The following is a 12,050-nucleotide window of genomic DNA, read 5'->3' as shown; positions in this document are numbered from 1 at the left end:
TCATTATATAGACATAGGTTGCATATTGGACGAAAGTACCTGTATGACTTGTGTAGTAATTAGGTTTCTTTGCTTAATGTCTTCTATATGTTTAAGTTTATCACAGAAATGTAGAAAACCTGCATATAGACTGGGATCTTATATCTTGAAAAAGAATAGGAATCGATTATATTAACCTGCTATTTGAATAGGAAGAAGAGATTTAGAATTGATTAGTAAAATTAATAAAATGAAAAGTTGATGGCATTAATTCCTAGGCTTTTTAGTATTGATTTTTAATTAGTTGATTCATTGTTTTGCTTACAGCTCTTTAAATTCTGTTCATAATTTAGAGTATTCATTTTTATTTTAATTATTCATTTAAGTTTAAATTCACCAAATAGAAAGTTAAAGAACAATTAATGGTATTTGGAAAATAGTCTTTGTGGGATTGATACTCTACTTATCATATATTACTTGAATTGACCACGTATACTTGCGTGCTAATTTCCATAGATCAAGTTTTTGGCGCCATTGTCGGGGACTTAATTTCCAATATCACAGTTAATTGTTGTTTGTTCTAATTTGGTTGTTTTATTTTATTTTATTTCTATTTAACATTTATTTGGATTAAGGTTCTATTGTGTTTCAGAAATTGTTGGTATATGCGAAGAAATAGACAAAAGGAGTTTATACCAATAAATCTGGAAATTGAAAATACGCGCAGACAGAAGCGAAAGGCGAAGAAAAGATTGGAGTTTACCATGGCTGACAATTTGGGAAATGGTGCTAATAATGCTGCAGAGGTTCCAAGGGAGCAAGGACCAAGAACATTGAGAGACTATGTACTTCCTATTGTTATAGGAGTGCATTCATGCATCAGACCTCCAACCATCGCTGCAAATAATTTTGAGATTAAGCCAGCAATTCTTCAAATGGTCCAATCAACTGTTCAGTTTGGAGGTATGCCAACGGAGGATCCCAATTTACACATAGCTAATTTTCTAGAGTTATGTGCTACGTTCAAGATGAATGGGGTGAGCGATGATGCTATAAGATTGAGGCTATTCCCATTTTCACTAAGGGATAGGGCGAAGAGTTGGTTGATATCCTTGCAGGCAAATTCTATCACTACATGGGAGGAGTTAGCTCAGAATTTCCTTGCCAAGTTTTTTCCTCCAGCGAAGGCTGCAAAACTAAGGGGAGAGATCAATAATTTTTATCAGATGGAAGGGGATGATTCTTGGGAGCGATTTAAGGAGTTATTAAGGAAGTGTCCACACCATGGTATAGAAAAGTGGATGTTGGTGCATAATTTTTATAATGGGTCGAATGGAACAACTAGAACAATTATAGATGTTGCGGAGGGAGGTGATTTTATGAGTAAGAGTGCTAATGAGGCATATGAGCTATTAGAAGAGATGGCGATGAATAATTAACAGTGGCCAACTGAAAGGGGATAACCAAAGAAGGTTGCTGGAATGATGGAATTTGATGCTATATCTATGCTTACAACTCAAGTAGCAACCTTGACAAAGCAACTACAAAAGACTACACTCCCATCTAAGGCTATGCAAGTTCAAAACCTATGTGAATTTTGTGGTACAACCTGTCCACCCAGCCAATGCCCTGCTCTAGATATGAATAACATGCCTATGGAAGAAGTTTAAGCTATAGGGAATTACCCGAGACAACCCAATAATCCCAATTCCATGACCTACAATCCAGGTACCATCCTAATTTTTCATGGTCCAATACTCAAAACATTCAACAACCTTACCCTCCACCTCAGCCACAATATCAACCTCCCCAAAATAAACCACCATATCAACAGCAAGAAGCATACCAAAAACCTTCACCTGGATATTATCAACCACAAAATAGACCACCACACCAAATTCCAATGAAACCAGCTGAGCCCCAACCTGATGCAATCAACCAATTTATGACCGAAACTAGGGCGTCCATAAGGAGTTTGGAGACTCAAATAGGGCAGTTAGCTACGTTAATGTCTAATAGAGCTCAAGGAAATTTTCCTAGCACTACAGAAGTTAATCCTAAAGAACAGTGTCAAGATATTACTTTGAGGAGGGGATCACGGTATGAAGAGCCAAAGAAGAATCAGTCAGAAGAAGAAGGTCAGAAGGGAAATACACAAGGAATAGAAGAAGAGAAGCCTAATGAAGAAAAGGTTATTGAAGACCTTAACAAGAAAGAAGTGGTACCACCTGTGAGCATTGACCATTATGTTAGAATTCCAAATCCACAAAGGCTTCGTAAGCATAATCTGGATAAGCAATTTGCAAAGTTTTTAGAGGTGTTCAAGAAACTACATAATATTATACCGTTCGCAGCATTAGAGTAGATGCCTGTAATGCCCTACTACCTTAGAACCGTTACTAAGTGTGTTTAAAATGTGCAACTAACTCGCTAAACGAGGTTTTTAGAACAAAAGTGTGATTAAACAAAAACTCAAGGCTGTAATCTTTAAAAGTACTCTATTTCATTAAAAGTTCCAAGAGTTTAACATTTGGGATCCCAAAATAAGGTTTATAAAACATTTACAACTCAAAATAGGTTTACAGATAACCAACTATCAAAAACACAGTTTAATACAGCCATTTCTCAAAATTCCCCTAACCAAAGCAGTCGGGCAGGCCAAACATGTACGCGCCGCCCCACGCTCTCCGTACTCATGGCTGGTTAACTTTTTCCTTGCCCTTACCTGCAACACAGAGCACCCGTGAGCCGAAGCCCAGCAAGAAAACTCACACAGCACATAACATATGCATATTATATAATCAACATATTAGACAATCCACAGATAAAACAGATAGTCCATCAGACTAAACAAGTACGACCATGCCGTCCCAAAAGCGTTACTAAAGCTCGGGATCTTGGTTCTCACCGTAAGGATATCCCATGTATCCATTGGGGTCTAACCCTAACCATAAGCACTCCATGTGCCAAGTTTTATTCCCGGCCCCACTGCCGTTCTCGGCTCCTTTGCCATTCATTCTACTATAACCACATATAGCATACTTAAACAACATTCAAGCATATAATAATTCAATCAAGGCTACACCCTAACAAGCAATACAATCTAGGGTCGTGCCCTGCAGAAACACTATGGGCCCATGCCCTGCTCTACGGGTGCTACAGTTTTCTTACCTGTATCCCAAGCTTCACAATGCACCAAAGCCACGAGCACGGTCCTCTATCCCGAGCCTCTCCGAAGACCTAGTCACAACACATATAAAACATCCTTTAATACTAACCAATCCAAAACCACCTCCCATAACCAATCCCGTACTCTCGGGACCTCCAATCTCCCAAAACAACGTAACGGAAACATCCCCCGAGCCCCCGGAACAAATGCCCAAAAATGCAAAATTACCCTGTCCTGAAAATAGCCTAGCGCCGCGGCGCTACCCGTGAGGGCCGCGACGCCCAGCAAGTCAGAGAGCTCCCCAGCTCTAATACAGCCTTGTGCAGCGGCACCAAAGAACAGGGTTGCGGCGCCCCTTCGCGAACCCAGAAATCTGGGTTTTCCCTTGCATTTTCCCCGAGCCAAAACACTCCCAATTCAACCCCAATGCATACCCAAACCTCAGAATCAATCCAAAACCTCAAATAAACCATCTAACAACCTATAAACACCACCAACAAGCTCAAACACACAATCACACCCAAGATCCACACTTGAGTTTCAGATTTCAAACACTTAAACCAAAGCTTGAGAAAAGTGTAAACCAGACTTCTAGACTCTTAAACCATATCAGATATGAAAATTCAAACATGTTTAGAACTCTTACCTCAATCAAGAATTCAACTTGAGCTGCTCTTCCCAATCAAGTTCCAAGCTCAAATCACAACCTTCTGCTGAACCTAACCTCATTCCATCCCAAGAATTTACCAAACAAAGCACATAATTCAATTCTCAATTCCATGATATTCTTAGCTAAATTCTAAAACATATACACAGAATTTCCTTACCTCAATTCACTGAGTAATCCTCCAAGTTCCCTTAGCTTTAATTCCCTTCTTGACCCCAAGAGATTTGCCCTTAGTTTTTCCCTCTTTCTCCTCTAGGCTCCCAACCAATTTAAGCAAGAACTCAATTTGGCTAAGTGTTGAACGTGAATGACCCCTTTTCCCTCAGCTGAAACTTATCTAACCCTTGCCTAATGACCACTTTACCCCTCATAGAAGTCCTTTCCTAACTAAACCCCAAGGCCCTTTTTGTCATTTCTCCTTTCTTACAATTCTACCATTTCTCTCTTCTAAACTTGTTACCCTTACTAATTACCAATGGTTACTCAGGTTACTCAATCACCAATAACCATTAACCACTAATTCTCAACTCAACTTACAAAATTCCCAAAGTACCCCTAGGCTCCTCCCGAGCTGAGTATCTAATCCCGTTGTGACTATTAAACTAATTAGCTCCCTAGGACTATCTCGGTACGTGCACCACAATAATATCACCACTCACACGTGGTATTAATCATACAATTCAATTATTACATTTATGCCCTCAGCGGGCTAAAATTACCAATTTACCCCTAACAGACAAACGGGGTCGACATGCATATTTATACCACCTAAACATGCATCATAATCACATATTCATTTAAATTCATATATTAACATGTTAATTCACTTATTGCCCTCCAGGCACGCTAATCAAGGTCCTAAACCTTATTAGCAACTTGGGGAAGAAGTAGTATTTAATGTGTTCAAGGCTATGACTTATCCTAAAGCAAGTGACAATTGTTTCTCAGTGGATGTGGTAGAAGAGGTAGTAGGGAGAAGAAAGTTAATTGAAGATCCTCTTGAAATTAGTCTTACAGTTGATGATGTAGATGGTGAGGATAGTGAAGAGGCGTTGAGTTATTTGAAGTGGATACAATCATATGGGCCGTGGAAGAATAAAAGGTTCGAAGAATTGGGCGAGGGACCGGAAAGATCATTACCAACAATTTTGAAGTCACCTGTGTTAGAATTGAAGGCTTTACCAGAACATCTACGCTATGCTTATCTTGGGGAGAAAGAGACTCTTCCAGTCATAGTTTCATCATTTCTTTCGACAATAGATGTAACGACCCAAATTCGCTAATAAGGCTTAAGGGCCTTGATTAGTGTGCCGGGAGGGCATAAATGGGATTAGAGTGAATACTATTGACTTAAATGTGTGAATATGTGATTAATGATGATTATATGATAATTAATGATATTATGTGATAATATGAAATATTTATGTGATGTATGTGAGAACCACATTATTATGTGGCCAGGTTCATAGAGCGCAACTCGAGACGATCCTAGGGTCAGTTAGCGGGAAAAGTCACAACGGGACTTAAGATATGACTTTGGACAAGTCAGGGGTATTATAGGTATCGAGTAGCTATTTGGACTATCGGGTTATGAAAATAAATATATGGAGATATATTTGAGGTTAGGATGTCTAGGTGGGAATATTGGGGGATTTTACCGTTTTGGCCTCGGGGACGGTTCCGGCACCCCGAGCCTTAGGATTAACTTAATGAGTGGGACAAAAGCTAGGAAAACTTTAGGAAAAAGATAAACCGACCTTATTTTCCTCCTTCAGTTTAGTCTTCTTTCTCAAGGAACATTCAAGAGATACTCAAGGGGAAAATAAGGGAGAATTCTTGAGAAGTTGGAGCTGTAGATTGCTGGGAACTCAGAGGAATTCAGGGGTAAACTTGAGGCTTAGCTCAGTGAATAATCCAGGACTAAATCAGGGCTAAGGTAAGCACTTAATTTCCTTTTCTGTGATTAGAACTTCTGGGTTTTCTTGTTGGGTTATTGAGGAGGCTGTGGTTTTATATTTGAAGGTAGAATTGAGGAGGAAACTTGGAGATTTTGCTAGGTTTTGGCTTGGTGAAGTGGTTCAGCAGAAGAGGTAAGTTTCAACCCATGATTTAAAGGTTTTAATTTGGATCTGAATGGCTGGTTTAGGTGTTTATAGCTTTTGAGTTTCAGGAATTTGAAAGAGAAGATTAGTGTATGTTAGGCTGAGTTTTCTATGGAATTATGTGGTTTAAGTCATGCCAAAGGAGTTGGGATTAATTGGTTATGAGTTGGGGAGCTTTGGGATGGTTTAAGGTGAGGTTTTAAGCTTTAAAATGGTAGGTTTTCTGGGTTCGAAAGGAAGGGCCGCGACTCTGTTCTAGAGCGCTGTGGCCTTAGGATGAAGATGAGCCAAGGGGGCTCAACCAAAGGTGAGCGCCGCGTCGCCCAAGGCAAGGTCCGCGGCATGTGTCTTCTTTCAAGGGTGGCCCTTGGCTCTGTTTGAGGCTAGGGCTGCGGCTAAGCTTCAAGGGCCGCAGCCCTTGGTTGTGCACATGAACTTTTGAGGGTTTTAGGCATGGGAATGTGGTCTAGTATGCTCATGATTGATTTCACCACTGTGCTTGGTGGAATTCGGATTCCCGGGAGTTAGTTTTGTAACCAGAAACCTATATTCGAGTATTAATGGAATCCTATACTTTGGTTGTGACTAGGTGATAAAGGCTTAGGCTCGGGATCGGATCATGCTTGAGGGGTGTTGCTCATAATCAATAATCGTATAGACTAAAGGTAAGAAAACTGCACCTGGTTGAATATACGTGACGGGACTAAGGGCTCCCTATTGTAATTGCTTGAAATGATGGTATTATGCCATGCAAGCTATTTAGTGAACCAGCGGCCTAAGGGTGCCAAGGGTTACACTAGCGCACAGGGCGCGGCTCAGCCACTGGTAGCCGAGGACAACTTATTATGCACTGAGCTCGGTTTAAGCGGGCCGGAGTCAGTGGGTTAAACAGAGGGTGCGGCCTAAGTCGTCGGCCCTGAATACTATGTGATATAAATGATTGATTGCGTCCTGAATCTGAGTATATGTGTTGAATGTCTATTGTGAGTTATTTGATGTGAGTTCATGCTTGATGAATTAACTGTCTGTTATCATTGATTGTGTTGTATATGATGTTTTCTTGCTGGGCCTTGGCTCACGGGTGCTACGTGGTGCAGGTAAAGGCAAGGGTAAGCTCGATCAGCCCTGATTGGAGAGCTCTGCAGGGTGAATGTACATGGCAGGCTGCTCAGTCGCCACGGTTGAGGAGATTACAGGGACCCTTGTATTTTGCCTTAGTATGGCTAATGTTTACTTATAACTGTCGAGCTTTGTGAACCAGCTTTTAAACACTGATCTTTTGGGGATCCCTTCTGTATACTGTTTATAATTTATAAAATGTATCTTTTGAGGTCAAAATGTCTTTTAACCCTAGAACACTGAAGCTAATGACACGTTTTTAAATTAATGACTTGATTAGCAAGTCTTGCACTTTCTAAGTACACAGTGTAGCGGTCTTGGCTAACCAGGGCGTTACAGTAGAGGAGGAGTTGTTGAGAGTATTAAGGGCTCATAAAACTGCTATAGGATGGACTCTTGCTGATATAAGAGGAATAAGCCCATCGACAGTTATGCATAGAATTCTTATGGAAGAAGATGCTAGACCAACTATTGATGCTCAGCGAAGACTTAATCCAACAATGAAAGAAGTGGTGAGGAAATAGGTCTTGAAATGGTTAGATGATGGAGTGATTTATCCTATTTTTGATAGTGCATGGGTAAGTCCAGTACAAGTAGTACCTAAAAAGGGTGGCATGGTCGTGGTGAAGAATGAGAGTAATGAATTGATTCCAACAAGGACTGTGACGGGTTGGAGGATATGTATAGATTACCGGAAGTTGAATAAGGCAACTAGGAAAGATAATTTTCCTTTGCCTTTTATTGATCAGATGTTAGATAAGTTGGTGGGGCATAACTACTATTGTTTTCTAGATGGGTACTCAGGTTATCATCAGATTGTAATTGCACTGGAGGATCAAGAGAAGACAACTTTTACATGTCCTTATGGTACTTTTGCTTTTAGAAGGATGCCATTTGGGCTATTCAATGAACCAGCTACATTTCAACGGTGTATAATGGCTATATTTTCTGACATGGTTGAGAAATGGATTGAGATTTTTATGGATGATTTTTCGGTTTATGGATCTTCTTTTGACAATTGCTTGACTAATTTGGAGTTGGTTTTGAGGAGATGTGAAGAGTCACATTTAGTATTTAATTGGGAGAAATGTCACTTTATGGTGAATGAAGGAATTGTATTGGGGCACAAGATTTCTAAGAAAGGTATTGAGGTAGACCAAGCTAAGATTTCTGCAATTGAGAATTTACCACCTCCAGTTTCAGTTAAGAGAGTGAAAAGCTTCCTTGGTCATGCGGGGTTTTATAGAAGGTTTATTAAGGATTTTTCTAAGGTTTCAAAGCCTTTATCTGCTTTGTTGATGAATGGAGTTCCTTTTGATTTTGATGAGAAGTGTCACCAAACTTTTAAGATACTTAAGGAGAAATTGATTTCGGCACCTATAGTTGTAGCACCTCAATGGGATTTGCCATTTGAATTGATGTGTTATGCTAGTGACTTTGCAGTTGGGGCAGTGTTGGGACAAAGAGTTGACAAGGTATTTAGAATGATTTATTATGCAATTCGTACCTTGAATGATGCTCAAATTAATTACGCAACTACGGAGAATGAGCTTTTGGCCATAATGTTTGCCTTTGATAAGTTTAGGCCATACTTGATTGGGAATAAGGTGGTTGTTTACACATATCATTCTGCTATAAAATATCTTATGACCAAGAAAGATTCCAAGCCTTGTCTTATTCGTTGGATTTTGTTGTTACAAGAATTTGATGTGGAAATTAAGGATAAGAAGGGCACAGAGAATTTGGTGGCTGATCACTTGTCTAGATTGGAGGTTGACGAGGATTCTAGTAATAAAGAAGTTCAAATTAAGGATGTTTTTCCTAATGAGCAGTTGTTTGAAGTAAGTGTTTGTAAAGATGTTCCATGGTTTGCAGACTATGTTAATTTTTTGGCTGCAAAGGTTATACCTTCTGAGATGACAAGGCAACAATTGAAGAAATTCTATTCGGAGGTGAAGCACTATTACTGGGAGGAGTGTATTCTGTATAAACATTGTCCTGATCAAGTTATTAGAAGATGTGTGCCCGAAGAGGAGATGTTGTCAATCTTGACTCACTGTCATACTTTGCATTGTGGCGGTCATTTCGGAGGAACAAGAACAGCAACAAAAGTTTTGCATAGTGGGTTTTACTGGCCTACATTATTTAAAGATGCTAATGTCTTTGTCAAAAGTTGTGATCATTGTCAACAAACTGGGAATATATCAAGAAGAGATCAAATGCCAATGACTGATATTTTGGAAGTCGAGTTGTTTGACGTATGGGGAATAGACTTTATGGGACCTTTCCCATCATCGTATAATAACAAGTACATTCTGATTGCGGTGGACTATGTTTCTAAATGGGTAGAAGCTGCAACAACTCCTACTTGTGATGGGAAAGAGGTACTTAGATTCCTTCACAAAACTATCTTCACTCGGCTTGGTACACCAAGAGCAATTAATAGGGGAAGTCATTTTTGCAACAAGTCTTTCACTGCTCTCTGTGCTCGTTATGGTGTTCATCATCGAAAGACATTGTTTTATCATCCAATTTCAAATGGTCAAGTCGAAGTGTCAAATAGGGAGATTAAAGGTATCTTGGGAAAGATTGTCAATACGTCAAGGAAGGATTGGTCGAAGAAGCTCGATGATTCACTTTGGGCTTATCGCACTGCATTTAAAACTCCGATTAGAATGTCACCATATCGATTGGTGTTTGGTAAGGCATGCCATTTACCGGTGGAACTGGAGCATAGAGCTTACTGGGCTGTGAAAAGTTAAATCTTGATATCTTTATGGCGGGACAAAATAGGCTTATGGAGTTAAACAAGCTTGATGAATTTCGAAATGAAGCTTATGAGAATGCAAGGATTTATAAAGAGAATTCGAAGGCCTTTCATGATAAGCTGATACTAAGGAAGGATTTTCAACCAGGAGATAAAGTGCTGCTATTTAATTCAAGACTTAAGCTCTTTCCTGGTAAATTGAAGTCGAGATGGCCAGGACCATACACGGTAGTTGCTTCACTTCCTTATGGAGCAGTACAAGTTCATAGTAAGAAGATGGGACACTTTAAGGTGAATGGTCAGAGATTGAAGCATTATTTGGAGGACCCGGTGGAAAAATGCAAGTTCGTGGTGATTTTGGAACCACTTTGATTTTAAAATAAACAAAAGTTTGGCTAAAAGATGTTAAAGACAACGCTCTTAGGAGGCATTCCTAAGTTATTTTTATTTCTTTTGTATTTTAAATTTATGATTTTTGTTTTTGTTTTGTTTGGAACAATGTTTAGGGAATTTTTTTTAGTGATTATTTTTAGTTCTAATTATAAATTTTTTGATGTATTGTATGAACCGTGAAAAAAAAACGCAAGAGTTTACAAGTAAAGGGTTAGAAAAATGTTATTTTTGAGGAAGTAGCGCTACAGCGCTGGGAAGGTGGCGCTAGTTACAGAATAGTTGGAAGATTTTGTACAGAACGAAGCGCTACAGTGCTATGAATAGGGTGCTATGGTGCTAATCTCAGAGCCAAAGGGGATTTTTCTTTGGTCCTTAGCGCTACAGCGCTGCTTAAGTAGCACTATGGCGCTGTACTTAGAGAATAACTGCCCAGACAAAAACCATGGTAGCGCTACAACGCTCTATCTCAGATTTTTTTTTAAAGGGAAGGGTTTCAAATTTTCTTTCCCCAAACCCTCATTTCTCCTTCTCCCTTCCATGTTCTCTCTATCCCAACACCTCAAAAACCTCCATAGGTCCTCCATTACAGCCTCTTTCCAGAAAATCTCATCATATCATCCACTTATCTTCTTCATTTTCTCTTCTATCTCAGCCATTTTGTCCATTGCTCAAATTTTTACCTCTAAAATCAATTTCAATTTCCAAATTCCATTTTGAGCCCTAAAAATTCAGAGTTTCAAATTTCTTGAAGAAGGTTCAAATTTTCAAGGGGCTTTGATCAATCAAGCACAAGGAAGACCATTTCAAGGGTTAGTAAGTGTTTTCAATCCCTTTTATTTCAAGATTATTTCTACATTTGGGGTTGGGTTTCATTGTTGCTTGTTTTTGGTGGACATTGGTTTTTGTTGCTGTGATTTGTAGTATTTGGGTATTGTGTTCTGTGAAATTGGATTTTTAGGGTGGTTGTAAAGAAGGAAAGTAGTTAATTTAAGGGGAGGTGCTGTCGATTTTTTTTTTCTGGGTTTGGTGTTGTTTAGAGTGTAAACTATGAATCCTAAGAGTAGAGCGGGAAGGTCTAAGGATAAGGGGAAAGGCCAAGCTTCTGCCTCCCAACAAAGGGATGATAGCTTGGAGCAGGAGTTTGATGAAGCTAGGTTTATAAATTTTCAAGCTCAAGAGCAGTATGAAAAGTTTGTGCAAAAAACCTTGATCCTGGAAAGAGAAGTAGAATATCAATCTGACCCTTTTGATCATCATATTTTTGAATTAGTTAGAGCTAATCTCGCGGCTTGAAAGTGGGACAATTTTGTTACAAAATTGGCGCAGGAAAATGTATCATTGGTTTATGATATCTATGCGAATTTAAGAGCTAAACACAATGATAAAGTTTTTGTTAGAGGTAAGCGAGTCCCTTTCACTGCTAAATCCATTAATAAGGTTTTCAATGTCCTGCACATAAAAGAGCAAGAGGAGGAATATACAAGATATTTGAAGGGATATATAGATTATAATGTTGTGGCTGAAAAGTTATGCTTTGAAGATACTCCTTGGAATTTATCTGACTCTTTACCCAAGAGTATCACGTCATGTCAATTGAATATTGAGGCCTGATTTTGGGCTTTCTTTGTTTGTGCTCGGTTCATGCCAGTAAGTCATGTGTCTGACATGACTAAGGATCGAGTACTTCTGATGTATGCATTGATGACAAGGATGACTATTAATATGGGTTCGTGGATTAAAGAAAATATAGAGTTCATTGAAAAGGGCCATACCACTGGAGGTTTGGGCCATGGATCTGTCATCACAATGTTATGCTATAAGGCTGGAGTTCCTGAGTTAGTTACTGATATTTAT

The 12,050-nt window shown here is 39.2% G+C and overlaps 1 protein-coding gene and 1 pseudogene across 1 annotated transcript; one reads left to right on the top strand and one right to left on the bottom strand.

Moving 5' to 3' along the window:
- Positions 1-1,172: 1,172 nt before the first annotated feature.
- LOC133781266 (small nucleolar RNA R71) lies at positions 1,173-1,270 on the bottom strand (annotated as a pseudogene).
- An 8,542-nt stretch (positions 1,271-9,812) lies between these two features.
- LOC133779237 (uncharacterized) lies at positions 9,813-10,175 on the top strand. The gene has a single exon (XM_062219224.1). It carries the CDS (start codon positions 9,813-9,815, stop codon positions 10,173-10,175), a length of 363 nt encoding a protein of 120 aa, XP_062075208.1.
- Positions 10,176-12,050: the final 1,875 nt, after the last annotated feature.

Source organism: Humulus lupulus, chromosome 5, assembly GCF_963169125.1.
Source record: "Humulus lupulus chromosome 5, drHumLupu1.1, whole genome shotgun sequence".
NCBI classification, from domain to species: domain Eukaryota; kingdom Viridiplantae; phylum Streptophyta; class Magnoliopsida; order Rosales; family Cannabaceae; genus Humulus; species Humulus lupulus.
This window is presented reverse-complemented; position numbering and strand designations above follow the sequence as displayed.